The following is a 22,177-nucleotide window of genomic DNA, read 5'->3' on the forward strand; positions in this document are numbered from 1 at the left end:
CACTAAGGATGACAAAGCAACCACTATTTGTCACTTACCACAGTGTTTTGACGAGAAGGGCATACGTCAAAATAGTCTGAAACACAGAAGTTGTATTTTATGGCTTCCACAAGTAGCAAGAACACATTGATCACATTTACAACAACAATCTTTCACTCGAAGACAACTGTCCAATCTATTAAGTGACTACACAACTTTCAAATGGAACAAAACCTCATAACCCACACTGCATTTGTGAATACGAGTTGAAAAATTATTAGGGTCGACTTTGTCGACAAAATACATGAGTGTTTTGCCAACATGAGAGTGAGTTAATAAATACATTTTGGAATGAATTGAAATGCAAGCCACTTCTACTATAATGACTGTTTGAGACACCTTTCTGAAATAAATTGGCTCAAATTACCTTTAATTATCTTCTGTGAAGACATTGATCGTGTCAAAGATTTGTCAATAATGCTTTAATAACAAGGACACCTTATGCAATACTTTTTCTATAAATATCTGCAAGTTTTTATATTTTCCAATGAGCATTTCGACTCCATTCAACATGGAAATCAATATGTTACATCACTGGTCAGTAATTTTAAGAACAGGCTAGCGCGCTTTCGCAGACGTCCTTGAGGGTAACCCACTGCCAGCAGGCACCATGTCGGTGACCCCTCTGCGGGACAACTAGTCTTAGTGGAGTATAATTTGAGTGAAGAACTGAGAGAAGGAACTCCAACATTCAAGATGTAGCCGCCCCCCCAACGGTTTACAAATAGACTATAATCCATTTTAAAACGCATGCAACCTCACACATTTGATCTAAAATTGCTTCTTAATAATAATAATAATAATAATATTCCCTTTATTAGTCCCACAATGGGGAAATTCGAGATTCGAACCCAGGCCTCCTGGGAAGATTGGGTCCTGAACGCGGCGCCTTAGACCACTCGGCCATCATGGCCGTGGACGAATTGCATGTGGCACTTTTCAAGATCGGGACTATGTTTATCCATGTGAGTGGCCATACAACTTTGACGGCAGATGCGCCCATATGTATTTTGTGTATGGTAACTTCTTTTGTCATTCCTGTAGTTTTCTTTGTTTATCAGCACATGGCAGTCTCAGAAAGACAGTTCATCATCCAGACATCAAAACAGGTCAACTTTACTAACTCTACATTATTTGTGCATTGTTATCTGACCATTGGTGTATGTGGAGCTCTGGCTACTGAGCTTCTGATGCGGATCATTGTAGATCCGCCTCCTCCTGCTGGCGACACCCACTCTGTCCATCTTCTCAACCTCGATGGAGCTGAGCCTGGATTCGCGATCTGACATGCATATAACAAATAAGTCAACAGTAATTGGCGTCCGTTATCGATTCATTAACGGATGCAATTAACAGCTAAAGTTTGTCAACCTGCGTGATTGAGCTGAAGCGAGTCATGAATTTGGAGCAGATTACTTGGTTCCATGTTTCTGGAATGGGGCTTTCGAACCGGAGCCTGGAGCCGCAGCATCGCCATATTAAAAACATCCACTTGTGGACGTGATTTTCTATGTTAAGGAAGAGAGAAAAAAATAAATTAACAATTTAAAACTAAACTTTACGCAGATGTATGCATCTATCCATCACTGCATATAATAAGACTTAAAAAAAAAAGGATTGATTGATATTATTTTACCATGGATCATTATTCATTTCAACCAATGACCTCAATATTTACCGCAAATTAAGAGCACTCTCCAAGTCATGTTCTTCCGGCTCAGTACTATATCAGCACATTGCGGTCTTTATATAAAACGGTCATTACTAGATCAAATTATTTTAACTTCTTTTCACTTGAAACGGCATGAAAATGCAACATCTAGGGTTAGATCTAGTTTTCAACACGAAAAGAAAGGAATCTAGTGTAGGGATGTTCCAATCACACTTTTTTGGTACCTGAGTCAGAGTCTTTTTAGGTTTTCTCATATTGTTACAGAAATTTGCTCAGACGGGCATTCCGTCCCAGGGATAGAACAATTCATTCAAGTTTTGTAAAAAGGACAGACTAAGCAAGGACGGAAGTTGGTTTTCGTCTGTCTGTTTAATTGTCCCTAACCAGGTCAAGTACTCACGGACGCCCATTCTCTGACTAGTGTATAGTAAGGACGGAAGCACTTTAAAAGACGTTTGGGGGAGTGTCCTGTTACTGTCATACAATGCCACAATAAAAAAACTAAACAGAAACGTAACATTGTGGAATAGAAAACAAAGCGATTACTCTTCTACATTTGTCTTTAGCAACAACAAGATATTTGCACATTTGGATTAAAACATTAATAAAATGCATCTTTTTCACCTAATAGCGCATCATCTGAAAATCACACAATTGGCCTCGATTTCAGATTCACATCATCAGATAAGGACATGCATGGACCCTACAATTTGTGAAATTGTTTCGAGCCAGGCTGTAATTGTCAGATAAACATTTTAAAAGATAAGAGATCTGACCTTTCAGTCATCACGGAGTCCGTTTCGTCACAACCCCCCTGCTGCAGATGACTCTCAAGTCGCTTTTGCTCAGCGCGAAGCTGCCGACGCAATGCTGACAGTTCATTGTACACGTCAAGTTTACTGACTGAAAACAGAAACAATACAGAGCATTGTCAACTCGGTGACAACCACAATAGAATGCAAACACAAAATAGGCATGTTCTTAAACGTTTATGTTCTTTTTGTCTAAGTAGCCAGAAAAGATGAAACACAAAATCTTAGATGACTTAATTGTTGTGCAAGCCTTTGTTGAATTAGTTCAAGCCCTTGTGCACCGCTAAGGTGTTATGCTGTTTACATTGCTCACAGTGGTTCAGTAAAGACTTAAAAATAAAAAAATAAAAATCAATACTTGGTACTTTACAGGTGTTCCGCATACAGTACCACGAAGATTGTGAATATGTTCTGCAGCTAGGGAGAAAACATTTGTATTTAGCACAGCAGAGATGTCCTAAACAAATGCACTGAACCTCAAACTACTTGGGATCACTACATGCAGGGCCAAAGCACTTTGTAATCGCAATTAATGCACATCGCAAGGGACTCTTTGTCTTAGTGTGCATTTACGTTAAAGAAAGTAGAGTACCATGGGAAGTTCCCATTTCTGTTAAATAGAGCGGCTATGAATACTGTTCCATACTGTACCCTTAAGGGAGCTGATCTTAACCACCAAGATGGGTGCAAAGCAGTTAATAGTTTTTTTTGTTAATAAACACAAACGCTCTCTGTGTGTATGCACCTGCAGCTCGTAGTTGATTCCGACAAGCAGGGACAGGGGGAGACCGGTGACCAGACAAAGGCTGCTCCTAAAGACATAAATAGAACAAGTGGAAGGGTCAAATTTTCAACAGGAAAGAAGGAAAAAAAAAAAACCTTGAGAAAGAAAGGCATTTCTGTTTTATAAGCTGAAAGATGGGAAGAATGTTCTTGTTCTGTCCAAATATTGAAGGCCACCTCGAATCATGTCCGCATGCTTACGTTTATAAGGTATGTATGCACACGTGTGAGACTCACAGACGGTGGGGCAGTGGAGTGACGGCTCTCAACAACGCTTGACCTGGGGATCCTTTGCAGCGTCGGTACTGAAGCGGACGACTCCCGCTGGACCTAAAGACAAGACAAGACAACTTTATTTCGATAACGCATTTTATGACAGCTCGAGCTGTAACATAGCGCTTTCCATATGGTGAAACCTCTGGTACAAATGCAAAATGTTCAATATGATCATGACAGCAGAATATACGTGATCAATGACTTATTTTACAAGTCAAAGGATAAATGGCACATACGGCATCACACACGGCAATCAAATGCGTAGAATCTTTTATGATTTCAATTGGAACACTTTTCAAAGATTTCTCAATTTTCTTTTTACGACACTTGATATTGTACTACCTATATACCTATTTGCAGTTTGTATTCAAAGATGTAATGAGGATGCACACGCATTGGCACTGGAAATAACGGCGGGGTGTGCCATGTACACAAGCTGATTTAACTGTAAAGAATCACAAAAATGACTCTAAAAAACTAAGCAACTTCCCAATCTTGGTGGTCTGATATTCAGCGATATTTAGTGGAGAACTCCAACTGCGAGCCCTGCTTGGGCCATCGCCAGCAGAAAGGAGAACTAAATACTCACAGATAACTATTTGCATGGCATTGTGAGTGCCAGAGCTGCTAGTGTGCTTGTTTGTTTTGTGGCTTGTTATATTATATAAAAGGGAACTGAGAATAGCAGCAAATTGTTGTGACGGTGATCTTGATGGGGCCGCAGTGCGTTGCAAAGAAACTTTTTAAGCTGTTAAGTAGTTACATAGAGCTAGTGTGCACTGAAGCTCATAGCTGAATGAGTTAGCTACCAGTTAGTAGCTACAGCACTAGTAGCAAACATCTTGCCATTATTCCACAATTCCACAATTGCAGAGCACAAGACCAAGGTTAAGTTAAACCAACTGGCCCCGATAATAGCAAACACGACAGGCACGGGCTCCACCGGTGTTTTAGAAGTGGCCTGTTTCCTCTTGGAATTGAGGAAAATTCACTTTGCACTCCAATTTGTACACACAACAGCAAGGCATGTTGATATGGTTTGACACTATTCAAAAGCATAACAACTCCACACTAGAAAAAAAATCTTCATAGCAACTCAGACATATGTTGCATGTCGTTTGGAGCTAATAATGCACTCGGAGCTTTCGATGACGTAGAACAAAAATGAGTCTGTTAATTGCAGGCTAGTACAAGTAAGCAAGCGGAGACCGGAGTCAACGTACCTGAGCATGCTCCTCTTGCTCACGTTTCCTCTGTGCTGCTTTCTCCCTCTCTTCAGTCTTCTTCCTTTCTGCTTCCATCTTTCTTTGTTCTACCTGGTTAAACACTTCCTGTTCTTTGGCCTTTTGCTGCGATGGCGATTTCGCCCAGCCCACAAAAAGATTCAAAATGTTTTTTTGGCATTGAGCCTTTGCACAAAAAGCAGCTCACCTCTATCTCCTTCCGTTTCTTCTTCTCTTGTTCTTCTTCGAACTGTCTATTCATGCGAGCCGTGTGCTCTGCGATATTCCGGTCCCGCTTTTCATCCTCCAGTCTGTTCCGTTCCCTCTCCTCTGCCTGATTATGCATCTTCTCCTCAATCTGAAAGCAAAGGCAGTTTCAAATCTCTTTACCTATATTCAAAATCCTAAACCAGATTTACCAAGAAGGTACATCAGAATTTGGAGGGATTGAACAATTTGGCTGAATTTACTAAACCCTACATGAGCAGCCACACTAATTTCAGTGCAACAGCATCCAATGATAGTCAAATGACCTGACTAATATCCAAATCTTTTTGCAGCATAGAAAAATACCACTCACATTTTATCAGGTCAAACAACCAAAATCAAATCTCAATTCTGAGATTAGAGTTTGAAGACAGAAATGTTGTTAAAAAAAACAACAAATATTTGTATTAACCTCATTTCCCAGCCAAAAAGGAGAAAAAGGAAGAAAGCTTTTCCAGAGAATGTATCTGAATGTATCATATTCAACTCAAACTGGTTTAAAAGATACCTGCTTTTTCAGGTAAGCGTTGTACTTGTCTTGCTCATCGGGTTGCTGTGGTCTAGCCTGGTTAGTGAAGGCCCTGCCCCTGGAAAACTGGGGCTTTTGAACATGGGTGAAACCTAAAAAAAAAAAAAAAGTGTTCAAAAGTTATCAAGTTGATAATAGTTCAGCTTACATGTTCTACATAGGATTGAGCAATTAATCAAATTCAAATCAACATCACAATATGGTCGAATGCAATCTTCAAATCCGAATGGCTGAAATTTTGGGGCAGTGGGACACAGCTTCAATTAGATTTTTTTTTTTATATAAATCTAATGATTTAGATAGTGCTTAAGAAATGTAGTTTACAGGTTTACATATTGTTTCATGAAACAAAAGTTGTAGTAGAGAACACCCACAGCATGATCCTGCATTATAACACCAAAACATTCATGTGTATGTGATATTATTTACTGTAATACAGATTTATTTTTTGCTTGTGTTGGTTAAACAAAAATAATACATAGTCTTTACGGACCATAGTAAAAAAAATAAAAAATCCTGTCACAGCCCATCCAGGTGAAAATGACTCCCGCCCGTCCTACTCTCGTCCCACTCCTATTTAGGAGGTCAGTTATGCTGAAGAAGAAAAAAAAGTTTGTCGTTTCCTTTTCCTCATGGACCGAGTTTTTATTCTTCTCCTACTGGATAATCCATCTCCCGTCTACTCCCATGAAGCTTTTATCCTGTACCATCCCAATCATGTGATTAAAGTTAAGGACATCAAGGATACTTCTTTTTGGAACCCATACCAGAGATCCTGTCGTCGGGATCCTGAGCTGGGCAGGCTGCAACCTCAACTTGGCCTCTCTGCTGCTGCTCTGACTTACTGTGAAGCCCCTTCAATCAAATTGGCTATTTGGTGGCCAGCAAAATGAAATTACCTTAAAAATACTGGTTACATGAGTTTTTTTTTTTTTTTTTTAGTAATTAAAATATATGGAAATTAAAGGGCACCACAATTTGTGCTTCTTTTCTGTATGTAAAATGATTTTTGTAATTTGAACATTAGTTCTCTGTGTGAGTCTCAGTAAGAAGTAAAACATTAAAATAACAATAACACGACTAATATAAATCATGATGGAAACCCACTTTGCAGGGGTCCAGACAATGATTTTTTGCTAGGAACACAGTGGCCCTATCCTGAAATGTTATGGTTGCAAATAGAATTTTTTGGGACAGACACTGTAAAGCAACTTGCACAGTAAATACTCGCATTGCCAGTCATTTTTACTGTCACTAATAAATAGGCTGAGTGTGGAGTAGATGTTCGTCAGCAACAAATAATGGTGAATACGGATCATTTATATATAAAATAAAAACATTTTCTGATCGCACATGCCAGATGAAAAGGTTTACTTGAGTGTAAAATTTTGGGGTGAAAATGGCCACCTTTCAGCAGCAGTCTGGAGCCCTGATGTCAGATGGCCAAAATAATTAAATATTTCTGTATTTTGTAGAGTGACAAAGATATGGGGACAGAGACAGTTCGAGACAGTCAGGACAGAGAAGATGATTTCAGTTAAGGATTATGAGTGAATGAATATGAATATGCCCTGCAGCATTGTTGGTATGGGCACATCACATTGCTACAGTACCAGAGATCCTGTCGTTGGGTTCGGAGTGCTCAATTGGGCAGGTGGCCATCACAGCTGGGCCTCTCTGCTGCCCCACTGGGTTACTGTGGGCCTCTTCATTCAACTTGTGCATCTGCTTGAGGTCAGCTGGCCACGGAAAAACAAAGGCTTACTATTATATGCACACAACACAAAAGAGTGGCGCGTAATGCAGTTATCAAATTGGATATTCTTGGGCAAAGCTTTGAGGGTAAAAGTAGGACACACCAATGAGATTTCCTGTACTGTCTTTGAGTGGGGCTCCACCTCCACCTCGACCCCAAGGCTGATGCCTCTTCATGTCGGCCTCGAGCTTAGCCTCGTAACGCTCCCGCTCCTCCCGCTCGACACGCCTCCGCTCTTGTTGCTCCTGAATCTTCAAAAGAAACAGTGCTTCTTTCTATGCCAGCTGCCCAAATAGATCATGCATCAAATATACTCACGGAATAGCAACTCAACTACAGTACACAATGCATCCAGCCATCCATTATCTGTACTGCGTGGTTCCTGGAGCCTATCCCAGGCGTCTTCGGCAGTAGGCGGGGGACAAACTGGTTGCAGCCAATTGCAGGTCACGCAAAGACCAACAACCATCCATGCTCACACTCATTCCCAGGGACAATTTAGAGTGTTCAATCAACCTGCCATGCATGTGTTTGCAATGTGGGAGAAAACCCACGTGGGCACGGGGGAGAAAACTCCACACAGGACGGCCGCAGCCGGAATCGATAGTATACAATACAATTTTGAGTAATGGTGACTAAGGCCCAGATTATATAGCTTACTATGTCTAAATAGAAATGTTAAGGATGATTTTTTTTTTCACCAAGATTAATTTAAGATACCGTCATCTGCTATGCAAATAATGGTGAGACGCAATACTTAAAGGGGAAGTCAACCCTCAAATTTTCTTTACAAGAATATGCTCTATGCAGGCCCACTAGTTGAAAGATGGCATTCTGATTAATAATGTGTTTGCGGAATATGAGTGGCACAATGGCCTCACAGTGCAGAGTTTGTGGGTTCGATTCTGGCTCATTCCTTCCTGTGTGGAGTTTGCATGTTCTCCCAGTGCCGGCGTGGGTTTCCTCCAGGTATTCTGGTTTCCTCCCATATTCCAAAAACATGCATGGCAGGATGATTGGACACTCGAAATTGCCCCTAGGTATGAGTGTGAGCGCGGACGGTTGTTCGTCTCTGTGTGCCCTGCTATTGGCTGGCAACCAGTTCAGGGTGTACACCGCCTACTGCCCAAAGACAGCTGGGATGGACTCTAGCACACACCGTGACCCTCGTGAGGAGAAGCAGTACAGATAATGGCTGGATGGACGGTAAAATCTACCCGTTTTTAGACATCTCAGGGGGTAGCCATTTTTATATTTTATTGCAAAACAATAATAACAGAAATAACAGAATTAACATTGGACGACAAAAGTCCACTTCTGTGCTGGAAAGATCAGGACTTCAAGCTTATTGCATGTGTACGAGAGAATATTGTATTTCAAGGATAAAACGTGCTCTCAGGTGGGAATGGGCGCTTCCAAACAAATGAGAGGCACTACAGAAAAGACAGAGGAGGATAGGGACAGTAAGTGTGAGGCACAGGAGCTTTTCACATCTGAAAGTCTAACAAACACATCTAAAAAATACATGTCTTCATAAAAGGGGATCCTAGGATTATATAGGGCTGCTCTTCAATCTATTTTACCTTGTTCGATAGCTCGCTGCTCCTTTCCCTGGCATCGTTCTGCCAACATACCGCAAACTAAGATGTAATGAATGAATCTCAACCTCTTCAAACGTATGTGCTCGTCATATACAATCATTGCCATCTTAAACGCTACAGTACAAATTTGTTGGATCCAAATTCATATGAAAATGTGAAACATTGGCAGGACTCAGCGTTTCATCAACAGAGCTTTGAATAGGGGAGACATCTCCTTAATGTTTAGGCTGATGATAATAGGGCTGCAACTAACGATTACTTTTAATTAATCAATTAAAAAAAAAAAAGGGAAAATAAAAAGAAGGTTACTTCAAATTGACAATGCAGAAAATGCACAAACAATTGTCAGGTCAAATTAATTTATTCAGCCCTTTAATCACAGAAAAGTCTCAAAGGGCTTCACATGCTCTCCGCTGACAAATAGTAATGACATCACCTGATCTTAAGCCCCTAAGGATAGAAAAAAAACATCTGGTGGAAAATGAGGCAACCCTGTGAAGGGGCCTCAGATGGGCAAATCCCCCTTCCAGGACGAGCAGGCTGCAATGGATGCCGAGTGGGCAACATTTTAACACATATTGCAGTGCAATACAATGCTAGTTAGAATAACCAAAGACTACATCTAATAAGATGAAACACTGCAGGAAGGAAAGGGGCTCAAGAACACCAGAAAATGTTGATCATTGCTTTCCAAAGTAAAAGCTGATGTTTGAAAAAACACAAAAGATAATGATCCTGCTTCCATGGAGGACGACAGAACTATTAAGCGGTGAATTGCTGAAATTCCGAGGCTTGGACAATTTTGAGATAAATAAATAATATAAGAGCTAAATCGATTAGTTGTCATTTAATCATTGCACCTCAAGATTATACATTAAATGTATTCATTCCACATAGTCCACAAAAATGGCCGTGTAATTAAAAAAAGAAGAAAAAAAACCCCTTTCCCCAATCATCAGACAAATTCCAATTCTATTACTTCAAAGCAACGATCATGGTCTTTAAGAATCAAATAATCACCGATTCCCAGTCAAGATTGGGCTGCTGTGGGACACTTAATTTGTCAGACAATAATATACAGTATAACATGTATTTATACCAGTGACGTACACTGCCCTCCATATTATATATCCATATTATTAATTAATGTCACCCATCATAAGATGTGCTCTATAGCTTCCGACAAATTATTATTTTTTTTAATCTAGTACCAAAATAAAAATTTAAAAAATCTTGCAATTTATACATAAGTCCAATAACTATATCAGCTTTGTGTTTACAAAGAATAATTCATTTTAAGTACACATTCAAATAAGAAGATCAGTATTTCAATATTTCTGTCTGGGACTATCCGGTGAGTTTTTGTAAAATGAGTTCCTTGGCTCACTCAATACAACTTTGGGAATAAATAAATATCTCACACTTTAAGTTAAGTTCAATACACAAAATAATTTTTTTTTTTTTTAGGCAAATGCAAATTAATCAAAAGGAATTTGCGTCAGATTGTTCATTCTCACTCCTTTCAGTGCCAAGAAGTGACCCCTAAAGCCCGCACCTCACTAAGCGGCAAAGATTTTCAATTTTTTTTATGTCTTTGCAACTTTGAGTGAACACTGATGGGAAAAAAAAAAGATTTGCTAGTCACGCACACACTTGCAAAACTTGGCCGCTCAATGTCATACCGTCTTTAATACATACTTTATTCAACCCTGAGAGATATTAAATTTTCACAGTAACAATTAGATAAAAGGCATCATGACAATAAATGAAAAGTGCTGTTTTTGTGGAAAGGTTCGAAGAAAAATTAGTGCACCTTACCTGTTTTTTCAGGGCTTCTCCATAGTTCAAAGTCCTTTCCCTGGTTGATCTGGGTCTCTCTGGAAGGAAAAGTCCGGTATGGGGGGCTGTTGTAACGGTTTCAGTATTAGGCCTGAGAAGAAAAAAAATTACATTGTGAAGATAATTTTTGGCAATTTAATGCTTATTTAGATGTAATCTTTAAACAAATGCACACTTCTTGACACTAGAGTGGCAATGATTGACAACAAATTAAATGGAAATTATTTTGCAAACCAATCAATCATTTAGTTACCTTTTTTTCCCCATTTAAAACTAAAATTCTGAATTTCAGCATCTCAAAAAGAATTATTATCTGAGTCCATAGTCCTCAATGAAAGTGGGCTGATTTGTCTGTGTTGAATCAAAATAATACATTTGCTTTTACTTTAGAAAAACAATTAACATTTTCCCCTATTTCCTGTCATGTTGCAGACCAAACTAGTAACTGATTCAAGTTTGTGGCTATTCTATTTCAAATAATGTGATGTTTTTGAATAAAACATTTGTTAGAAATGGTATTCATCGATTAATTGACTAAATAATTGACAGATTAATCATTATTCAAATAATCGTCAGTTGCAAATCTAGTTGATACCCCATCTATTTAAATAAAAGATGATATTATAAAAAACACATTTAGATGATGTTCTTTTGGACCTCATGCTAAATTGACAAACAGAAAAGCGAGGATATTTACTGTGGTGAGGATTCAGGTAAACTGCTTCCACTTTGGGGGCTTGTGTCACCAAGCTGACTGTGCACAGCACCTCCTGGTGGCATGTTATAGTAAGACAGGGGACGTCCCAAGGCAGGGTAAGGCAAATGTCCATCTATGTAGGGAGATATATATTCAAATGATGAAAGTTGACTGTGGCTGTGATGAGAGAGTGTCTCTCATTCAACAGAAGAATTTAGCACTCACAGAAGGCAAGGTTTGGGTCAAGCAGATTTCTGTTGCTGAAATTGTAATGGGGCTCTCGATAGGGACCACTGCATGCATCACTGACTGTGTGGATGGGATGAGGAGGGAGGAAAGGAATTCTGAAGGATGACACAGTTGAATTATCATTTTGGCATGCTGTAAGGATTTTAAATCATGAGATAGCCAACAATGGGCGAGTCAAAACATAATAATCTGAGGGCATTGGCACCAATCAAACACCCCCAACCTCCCAATCAGATCATCTAAACCAGGGGTGTCAAACTCCAGTCCTCGAGGGCCGGTGTCCTTCAAGTTTTCCATCTCCCCCGGCTGCAATACACCTGATTCAAATGAGCAGGATACTTATCAGGCTTCTTCAGAGCTTGCTGATGAGCTGATCATTTGAATCAGGTGGGTTGCAGCCGGGAGAGATTGAAAGCATGCAGGAAAGCGGCCCTCCAGGACTGGATCTTGACACCCCTGATCTAAACCGAATGTGTAGCCCCTCTGCATATTATACTTTTCACGTCAAAAAATATTTCCAACAACCAGGCATGAGAAGTGTGAAGGTTCCGAACACAATGCATACCTGGACATGTCCATAGCTCTGGGAAAGGTGAGGCCAACAGGCTGTCGATCAGGAGACAGCCCAGCTCCGTTGCACTCAAACGATGGAGCCTGATAGGCAACATGGGGCTGATTAGGTGGAGGCATCAGACCGTCTCGAACACCAGTCTTGTCATGATTAGGTAAGGTGGATGGCGACGATGATGATGATTCGCTCTGTCCCAACATGGAATGCCCCAAATGCCGACACTCTTTTCTCTTGCTCAGTCCGAACTGCCTGATTCGGTTGGGCTAACATGTAAAGACAGAAACAAATTTGCTGTGAATGCCGAGCTTCACCAGATTGTCTTGGGGTGGCTAACGAAAACAAACTGAAGAAATCTGCTCAGTATTGACAGACAGTTTTCTAAATTGTTCAAATGAAATTACAGCACGGCAGTTTTCAAAAACAGGCATTCGTTTGTTTATAAAGGTATCGTGGGTTTGGTTGCTCTTTTCTTTTGAATCATGTTAAAACGCTTGGACACACCTACACTTTGCCTTGGCCGACAACTTTGTACAGAGCACAGAATAAGTGCTCTGCGGATTTGAGTTGCCCCTCAGCTCAATTCCACAGATGGCGCTTCTCTTTATTTGCAACTTGGTACTATCAGACACTGTGTGCAGTCATCAAACACAAGTGCAAACGAATAAAACATTGATTACACGATCAAAACAGTACAGTGACTCATACTGCCTTTTTATGGGCGCAAAAGGAAATTACCTCATTTAGCTTGCCAACGCTGCTTATCTAAGATTGAGGACTTGAGCTGCGTTGCTTTTAGTAGCTTTGGTCTGTCATGGACGTTGTCTTTCTTTGTCTTCTTTGTGTCCTGAAGTGTCTCTTTTCAAAGTCTCATTTGCCCTGACACATCTCACTTTAGTTCACCTTGACAGAAAGCTTTGTGACATGGAGATGAATATGTCATTTAAAGAGTTTTGTGACATGGAGCACACGACCGAAGAGTACATGTCATTTACATTGACCATTAACATTCTTTGTTGACACTGCAGGATGTGATGCGCATGTCCAAATTTTTGATGAATCACATCTTTTTGTGAGGTCGTTCAAATGTGAGTTTTAATGTGAACGTCATTTCCTTTCTGTTAATTTGTCCACGATTGCTTTTCACACCGTCTGTTTTGCTAAACAATTGGGACATTGCTTTTGATGATGTACATGTCGGATTAGTGCGACCTCAACGTGCAGGCTGCGGTCGCATCAGATGCGTACTGTATCTGATTCATATCCAGATAAGAAAGAGGCCTGAGTCTGATTTGGAAGAAATAAATATACATAAAAATAAAATAAAATCTTAATTGTGCTGTTCAGCCTGACATGAAAAAAAAATACATGTCATGATATTGGTAAAACTAATGTGAATTGACCTACGGCAATTGACCAATGCATAATATCGCAATTTTAGATTTCCATTAGCTAAACTTGATAACTTGGATAAAAAAAACTTACATTAACATAATGATGGTCCTGACCAATGCTTATGAACTACTTCATCTATGAAAAGCGACCAACTTTTGAATCTGTCACTCAACAAGTTGGCAAGTTTCTTTTAGTTTTGACCCCAATTTGCATCTCAACCCAATCGACAAGTCCATCACTTCCTGTCACGATCTTTAGGACTTTATCTTCAACTTGCAGTGGCCTAAGAAGGTTTTGTGCCACTCCTGTCTGTTTGATACATACGAAAGTTACTTTTATCAAATTACACCAGAAATGCTCTTTTTGGGCGCATCAAGATTGTTTTTCACAAACTCAACAGGAGGTGAATATATTCTTTTGGATTTCATTCAGAGAAAATGGTTTGGAGCCAGTGGTTCACCATTTTCCTGACAAAAGTTAACCACAGCCTTTGGCTTTGAACGACAACACTCTCAAAGAAGCATTGTGCAGTTGACCTGGAAACAAGGAAAGAGTAGCTTTTAATGGGTGCCAAGTCATATGAATTTGTGTTATTCAAGAGAAATCTTCAAGGTAATACACCCCGTCTATTTTTTTTTTTTTTATTTTCTTTGGAATTTGTTTTTAGCCCCAATGAAAATTTCACATTGGTTAAAGCAACCTTGCCTAACAGCTCCCATTAGACTAAAGAAGCTTCTCAGTGCAATCATGAAAGAATCTGTTGACAAATCCTTCAAACGTTAAAAGGGGGCACAAGCATGTTTCATGGTTGAAATGTATTTTTTTAACAAACAAGCAATGCATTAATCTGTACTTCAATAAAAATGAGGCTGCACAATACATCGAAAATAATTGCTGTAATGAGCTATGCAATATGCATATTGCAAATGCAAAGACATGCAATTATTACCTCATGTACTTGTATGCTTTTATCTCAATTTGTCCAGCCAGATGCAAATTTAAATGTGCAATGCCAACCAATAGTTGGACATTATTTAGAGGAATTAATTCACAGTAATTGATTAAAATGGTAAAAGGAGAAAACTTACAAAACTGTATCTACATCAGACCAACTGTCCGCTCGTAAACAAATGACGCATATGCATTGTTGGTGCAGAAACAACGGCGGGATTAGGTAATCCATACACAAGCCAATAGGAAAGCGCCCCAAAGGATTGTGAAAATTATAATACAATACAACCTTATTTATAAAGTGCACATGACTTGAAACTTTCAGATCCTAATGTGATTACAGACTGCGATGAAGATGTTACAAAGTTGCCCGATATTCAGCTTGATTTAGTGGAGCAACCTCATCACACAAGGGAGACAACTGCGAGCCCTGCTTGGGCCATCAACAGAAAGGAGAACTATAGTACATCCGCACAGCTAACTCTACTTGCATGGCCGGTGAGTAACGTCTGCTTGATATATGATATTAAAGGGAACTGAGAATTATGTCAAATTGTTGTGATAATAACATCAGTGGAGCCGCATTGTATGACTTTTCTTTAAATTGCTGTGGCCTTCTCGGATATCTTGGGGGTAAAAAACGGCTGTGGTAATCATCACAATAATACTCTGAGGTCATATCATATCATATCATTTGTCATATAAAATAAACACACTAAACACATAGAAGTACAGCCACCTATCCCTTTGGACTGTCTGCTCCCATTCAGGAGAGACCTGTTCTAAAACTTTGGAAAAAGGCGCTTCAGGTAACAAGTTCTGACGCAACACAATTCACAGCTAGAGAAAGCTGAAGTCTTGACTCTTTAGATTAAATCCTTTGGCATGCGGGACAAGGTCATTTTATTTGTGCTTAAAAAAAGAAAGTTGTATGCTATGCATCTGAGTATTTCTTTTCCTGATTTTGGAATTAATCCCATATTTAGTCTTCATAACACAGGTATTTTACGACTGCAAACAGTGTTTGATGGCAGTAAGCTGCAAAATAAGTTGCATGTTGCCTAAGATAAGTGCTTGTCTTGTTTGTTCAGTGGAACTCAGGGCAGTACAGGTACAACTATTCTTTTATGAATCTTGACACGAGTTCATTAAAAGATGGTTTAACATCTAATTATGGCTGCGTGGTATTAGAAATGAATAACATTGCAATATTTTTATAACCCTGCGATTAAAAAAAAAACTGGATAACTAACTAGTGACATGTGAAAACCAAAACACAAAACAGTCATTTAAAAATGTAGGCACGCAATTGTTTTCCATTTCCTCATTAATAATTATCATACAAGAAGATAAGTATGGTGTATAACACTCTAGGCTGCTCCATGTATATAGTGGACGCTCATTATTTAATTATTTGTTTCATATGTCAATGTTACAGTAAATTAGAGCAAATAACATCAAGCAAGACCAAGTTGCCTCTTATCTGGAAAATAATTTGGCATCTGTCAAACTGCACACATGCACGAAATGAGAAAAAAGAAGTACAAGTACTTGAATTTAGATGAGAACACCAAGTTAATTTGCCTCCTACATCGCAGGACCGGTGACGTCACTAATGCACACAAGGACATTGCAATGACGATGCTTAAACGATATAGCGTGCAGCATTACAACAGATATGTGCTGACCTGTTTCTCTGGATCATTGGCGCCTGTTGCAGCAACTTTTAACTCCAAATCTTTCTCCCTGTAAAAGGAATACAATGACATGAATAGAGTATATGCTTAAAGACAATATCCAGAGCTGCAACAATTAATCAGAAAACAATTGTCAAATTAAACAATTATTTTGATAGCCAACATTGCTTCGAACCATTGTTGAACTTAAAATTGCACAAATTCTCTGATATTCGACTGTCAACAACATATTTTATAATAGCTTGTGTATTTATATGATTGACTTGTTTAAAAAAAACAAAAAAAAAAAACAATCAAAAATAAAAATCTGAAAAACATTTTAGTTAGCTTTACATAGCACTGCGCGGAAATTCCACCCATGCAAATTGGTCCAATCACAGGTGCAACGGGCAGGCAGGCATGCTGTTTAAAGTAACGCGGAAATAGCTCTGTCGTTGACAGAAGTGCAAAAGTTTTGCTAAACGAGGATACAAGATATATTGCAGTCATAACTAACATGAGTTGAGCTATCCACGTGACGCGATGACATGAAAACTCAATGTATTTTATACAAGGTATATAGGGGGAAATCTGTGCTGGAGCCAAATGATTTTGAGAATGTGCTTATACACCGCACATGCGGCAGATAAAAAGTGGACAAAAAATGTAGGACAAAACAATCCTTGCGATCTATGGGCACTGGGACAACACAACCATTTCTAAGACAAGCCAAAAATGAGGAGGGAGCAAGAGCAAAATGTGGAGCCAGGAAGCTGGTCGTAAGTGTATGGACTTGCTAACAGTTGTTGACATGTATACAAATACACCAGGATTTAACATTAGCCAAAGGTTGGAGCAAAACCCCAACCCTGCGTTTTATTGGCGTGAAATACAATTTGTCCTAAATCAGTCCAAACCACGCTGAGTGAAGACTTGCCTCCTTTTGTTTCTGTGTTGCTCAGCAATCTGTTCCTGTAGCTCCACTCTGTAGCGCTCTTTCCTCCTTCGTAAGGTTTCATCTGTATCAATTTCTCCTGAAAAAAGGGTTTGTTTTGAGTATTTTATTCAGAATAGTCTACTGAAAGTCACAATGCAACTTGTAGTCAAAGGTTCAAGTTAACTGTGTTGCAAGTCATTTTTTTACCAATTAAAAGGCCAGTAGCAAATTCAGCTTCATCAGCTTTATTCAGTGCTCTTGATCGTCTGCCTTGGATGAGAAAACCTGAAGGATTCTCATTCTCCTCTCTGGGAAAAAGCCAAAATTCAAAAGATGAACGCAGCCGAAAAGTTGGGTGTTCTTACTACCTGCCGTCCTCCATTTTGGATTGTGTCTTCTTGTTACTGCGGTCCACCTCCATGTGCCTGCTACTTCGGACTTCTGTTAGCTTCTCCTCTGCGTACTGCTTCTCCTCTGACTCGTAGTCCAAAGACATCTCTCGCCTGACCTGATGTCTGGGACTCTCAGGTGGGGAAATAGCTCTGTGAGACTGCTTATGGGCTTCTGTCAGTGTGCCGACATCCCTCCGTGAAGGGGGGCGCTGTCTGAGGACACCATTTTGCTGGAGGAATGTAATGTACAGTATGATTTTTTTTATTTTTTCTAATTATTATTGTTATTATTTTTACAAAGATTCAAAATTAAACATTGACTTCATTGCTCGCAAATTATTCACTTCACTATATTACAGTATTCAGCAGTAATTATTTAATTGTCAACAGATGTATTGTGTATGGTGAAGGCTGATCACTCGGCTCACTTGCGTCATAGCAGGCAGACGCTTGTGACTAAATATTTGTATTGTCGTTAATTATACACTTAACCTTTGTGGTTCAAACGGACATGGGAACATGAGATGATTAAACATTGACACCTCTCTTGTTGGGCGAGACGTGAGGTGCATTCAAATAGTTGGACATTTCAAACTCCCCAAAAAAATCAAATCAAAAAAAATATTTTTAATTTTTTTTTTAAAAAAGTCCCTCAATGCAGTAAATGTTAACAGCGACATATATCCAAATAATGTTGGCTTGCTTTCAATGTATGAATGCTGACATGTAAGAAGAATGATGGGGTGAAATCTTTGATATTTTACTTTCTTACAATCAATGGTCCATCTAGTCACTTACTGTATGTTACAATACTTAAATCAATAGGCCTGGAATTTTTATTTTAGCGAACGGAATGTCAAACATTAAATATTCAATGAGAGTTTATACACTCCAAAGGTTTAAATAATAAACAAGACTTTTGCTAAATCCCAGATATAAATAGAAAATAAAATATTCATGTTCAATTGTTCTAAAGTGTTTAAGAATGTTCAAAATTTATTTTTTAATGTCATCAGAACCATTCTAATTAGTACCCTTAAGGTATTTGGTTTAACTAATACAATAAAATGAATTTGAAGTTGTTTAGCTTTCAGCTATTAGCAGACCTTTTTTTTTTTTTAATTGTACGCACTACTCATGTATTACTTAAGTTTTTCCATGGTATTGTTTCCTTTTTTGGACTTCTTTAAAGTTAGATAAAATAACTGAAGTGTCCTGTCAACCGCTGTTTGTTGTTAACATTGTTCGTATTAGAGCAAAAATATATTTTGTCAATCTTTATATTATATGAATCAATAGTATGCCAAATGAGGTGAGAATACATCAGATCATCAAATATGGTCATGCTGAACCTCCCCAAAAAAGGGTGCGACCAAACCCTGTGAGGTGCGACCAACTTTTCCAGTTCGACCAGTTCAAAAGTTAGTTTAGAGCCCAATATAGAGATTTATATTTCCAAACAGTACAAGCCACAGAGAATATTTCACTCTGCAGGGAGTTGAATACGTCAGAAATATTGTGATTATTTGGCCATTGGATAACTGTCACTGCAATGAATCATGACCTTTATGAAAGCACAACAAATCTTGACACCTGGGCAACATAGCGTCTGTAGTCCATACGAAGCTCATGCTGAAGCCTCTTTTTCTTCTTTTCGTACTCTACACCAAGGGGAAGGCCCACATTGCTGCTTTCCTCTGGCAAAAACACACCAAATGACAAATAAGCAGATGTGGCTCCTTCAAATTTACTTCACCACAGAAAGCTGAAAACTACCAATATGGATTAGTGTGTAGTCCAGTACCTCTCTCCTGCACAGTTAACTTGGGGGGGATGTTCTCCTTTAGAAGGGACCCGTAGCTTCTATGAGGTTTTGACTGTCAGATGAAAATGAAAATATAATCAATTACATAAGTGTCTCACATCTATATAAAACAAACAAAAAAACCTAATCGAGTACATTATTGGGTTCATTTCCATAACATCAACCATATGAGCGTTGGCGGACAGGAAGCATTTGATGGCAATGTGTGGTGAAATCATCGTCAGAAAAGTGTAGCCCGGTTTGCTTTTAAAGGATATAGCAACTCGCCTGAATTTCCATGTAAGGAGGATCGTGCTCCAAACTAGCTCTATCTTGGGCAACTCTTGCCTTACGCTCCCTGATGAAGAGCTCAAGCTCATCTTCCATCTCCCTATCTGGCAGTAGGTATTAACGTACCACCTGAAATCACAAATACATCATAAAGGCATATATGTCCAGGAAGTCGCTTTACCATTTAACAGATTTATTGCAAAAGCAAATGAATAGACAAATCTGTGGCAATTATTTCAAAATGAAGAGTAGATAATGACATTGTGTCTTTGCATCATTAGTAGAGGTAAGGCGCTTTTCCATTAGCCTGGTTCCTCGAGACAGCCTTGCTTGGCCCTGAATGGTTGCGCTTTCCATTCGAATTTTTAAGGTCCAAGTGGTTACAAAGGGACAAATTCTCAAAACTCTCTCAGAGGGGGTTCTAATGCTGTTTTTCCATTCGCCCCAAACAGCCCCACTCCACTCCAATCCGAAAAAAAAAAAAAACTGGAGCCAATCTTCATCCAAATAAATGTGCACGTCTACTCATTCCCACTTCAGTCTATATCCCGACTGGTGGTCTATGACGTGCGTCTTCACGGTGATCAGCAAAGAAGCAGTGTATGCTCTTCCTCACCATGCATACATTAACCACTGCTCACTTCCACAATTCCTCATTTCATATAAATCAGCCATTGAGACATTGGTATGAATGTCCACATGCATTTTTGCACCAAATGATCACGTTTCTGTACTTTATTAGCAATGAAAATACAATAATTTCCAAGAGAGAGTTTGACACTTCAATGGCTTATAGCGAAACATAGAGAGAGTAGAGATGGGCGTGGCAATATTCTTCATTAAACGCAGGCGTTCTCAAGTGGTCACTTATTTCCTAATTTCTCCAAAATTAATAAATTTTAGAAAATGATATCTAATTTCAATTTCCTGATCAAGAAAATAGATTAACTGAGCTTGTTAGTTAAAAAAAGGGTGATCTTGGCTCTTGTCCTCCTTTTATTACTAATTTCTCCAAAACAAATATATTAAATTAAAAATACAAGCCAATATAATTATCCTGATCAAAAAAAGAACATGCAAAAACGAGCTTGTCATTGAAAACTCTATCCGGTTTGCATAATTACTTTAATGAGGAAAACGCCATTCACATTAAGCAATACTTTGGAAATGTTTTTCACATCACGTTGGAAAAAGTATAAAAGTGTGTCGTTGATGGTTGAGGTGTACGGAAGAGGATTAGGGCCATGAATGAGAAAAAAAAAAAGATTGGAAGGATTCTGACTTTATTCTCAGAATTCTGAGAATTCTTTTTTTTTCTCATTCATGGCCCTAATCCTCTTCCGTAGAGGTGAACCAGTCCAACTCTATGTAACCGTTTTCAATAAATATACAAAAAAACAGCATGAAACAAGGGGTCCCTATTTCCAAACATGTTGGTGCCTAAGTTACGAGGAATGACTCATATCGAGCAAACACGCTCAAACGAGTTAACATTTGAAATGGGGTAGGTTAAAGCCTGCTTTAGTGTTGTTCCAAATTAACTATGGTCGATCACTCTCAGCAAAAATAAATGCGGTTACTGCCTCTTTAATTTCCGTTGTCAGGCAACCACAATGCAGCCAAATCACCGAGCATTAATCTTTGGTAGGGTGAGCTACAAACGGCGTTAAACTGTCTTGTAAATAGTAGCGAGCGCAGCTATTATCTTGGTGTTGTTAACTACCAATTGACTGTCAGTGGTTTGCTGCATATTGTGCGAGCTAATTATACAATCTCCTATCTTGGTTTAAGCTAGCCTGTTTGCTTGAACAAAACAGTCATGGCGAACAGTTCAACTAACAAAGCAAATCAATACGTCACATACGATCAAATGTTGGGACGTCAACGTCTCGTGCGGTTAACCAAACGTAAACATAAGTTCGTAATATGGAACGTTACCTACCTGCTAGAAAATTGTTTGTACCGCAAAACTGTTTTGTGGCGCCTTGCTTGACTTAAAAGCTGAGAGTGTCAATTCAGATTCCGGTGTAACTTGTCAAAATAAAAATGTCATGTGCCCATTTTTGGGTTTGGAAGCCCTTACCGAATGACCCGTATACTACTGGGGAGTTCTTGTCGTCCCCGTGCCACTCCTTTCACTGTTGTGCGTCGCGTGGAATTTGGCACCGACAACACCAGAGACTAGTCGCCAATCACAGTTGTCAATGTACGCCACCTGAACTGAAGCCAGGCAAGGTGTCAAGAGCTATTATTTTGAAATCCCGATGCTATAGTTTAACATTGTCTTGTCGTGACAGAATCAAACCTTGCTGGATGGTGGCCGGCAACGACCGTTACTGGGATACGTCTAAAGCCTATGTCCCGTGGGAGGTCAACACCATTATCTCGAAAACGCATTTCCTCCACAATGGAGCAATTTT

The 22,177-nt window shown here is 39.2% G+C and overlaps 1 protein-coding gene across 1 annotated transcript in view; it reads right to left on the reverse strand.

Annotated features, from left to right (window-relative positions):
• The window catches only part of LOC148337918 (centrosome and spindle pole associated protein 1-like), a 23,195-nt gene extending 1,105 nt beyond the window's left edge, over nucleotides 1-22,090 (reverse strand). The window contains exons 1-24 of the mRNA XM_088294676.1: nucleotides 21,700-22,090; nucleotides 19,755-19,886; nucleotides 19,467-19,539; nucleotides 19,256-19,359; nucleotides 17,639-17,892; nucleotides 17,478-17,578; nucleotides 17,267-17,367; nucleotides 16,346-16,399; nucleotides 12,309-12,577; nucleotides 11,720-11,838; nucleotides 11,495-11,627; nucleotides 10,777-10,888; nucleotides 8,941-8,979; nucleotides 7,461-7,608; nucleotides 7,215-7,340; nucleotides 5,581-5,693; nucleotides 5,014-5,163; nucleotides 4,806-4,931; nucleotides 3,544-3,636; nucleotides 3,269-3,335; nucleotides 2,488-2,614; nucleotides 1,411-1,547; nucleotides 1,193-1,321; nucleotides 39-76 (exon numbers count right to left, since the gene is read on the reverse strand). Coding sequence (XP_088150802.1) covers nucleotides 39-76; nucleotides 1,193-1,321; nucleotides 1,411-1,547; nucleotides 2,488-2,614; nucleotides 3,269-3,335; nucleotides 3,544-3,636; nucleotides 4,806-4,931; nucleotides 5,014-5,163; nucleotides 5,581-5,693; nucleotides 7,215-7,340; nucleotides 7,461-7,608; nucleotides 8,941-8,979; nucleotides 10,777-10,888; nucleotides 11,495-11,627; nucleotides 11,720-11,838; nucleotides 12,309-12,577; nucleotides 16,346-16,399; nucleotides 17,267-17,367; nucleotides 17,478-17,578; nucleotides 17,639-17,892; nucleotides 19,256-19,359; nucleotides 19,467-19,539; nucleotides 19,755-19,853 — 2,712 coding nt within the window. The 5' untranslated portion in view covers nucleotides 19,854-19,886; nucleotides 21,700-22,090. The remainder of the gene's footprint in view (nucleotides 1-38; nucleotides 77-1,192; nucleotides 1,322-1,410; nucleotides 1,548-2,487; nucleotides 2,615-3,268; nucleotides 3,336-3,543; nucleotides 3,637-4,805; nucleotides 4,932-5,013; nucleotides 5,164-5,580; nucleotides 5,694-7,214; nucleotides 7,341-7,460; nucleotides 7,609-8,940; nucleotides 8,980-10,776; nucleotides 10,889-11,494; nucleotides 11,628-11,719; nucleotides 11,839-12,308; nucleotides 12,578-16,345; nucleotides 16,400-17,266; nucleotides 17,368-17,477; nucleotides 17,579-17,638; nucleotides 17,893-19,255; nucleotides 19,360-19,466; nucleotides 19,540-19,754; nucleotides 19,887-21,699) is intronic.
• Nucleotides 22,091-22,177: the final 87 nt, after the last annotated feature.

Source organism: Idiotropiscis lumnitzeri, chromosome 4 (assembly GCF_059441095.1).
Source record: "Idiotropiscis lumnitzeri isolate Australia: NSW breed Sydney's pygmy pipehorse chromosome 4, RoL_Ilum_1.0, whole genome shotgun sequence".
Classification (NCBI taxonomy): Eukaryota; Metazoa; Chordata; class Actinopteri; order Syngnathiformes; family Syngnathidae; genus Idiotropiscis; species Idiotropiscis lumnitzeri.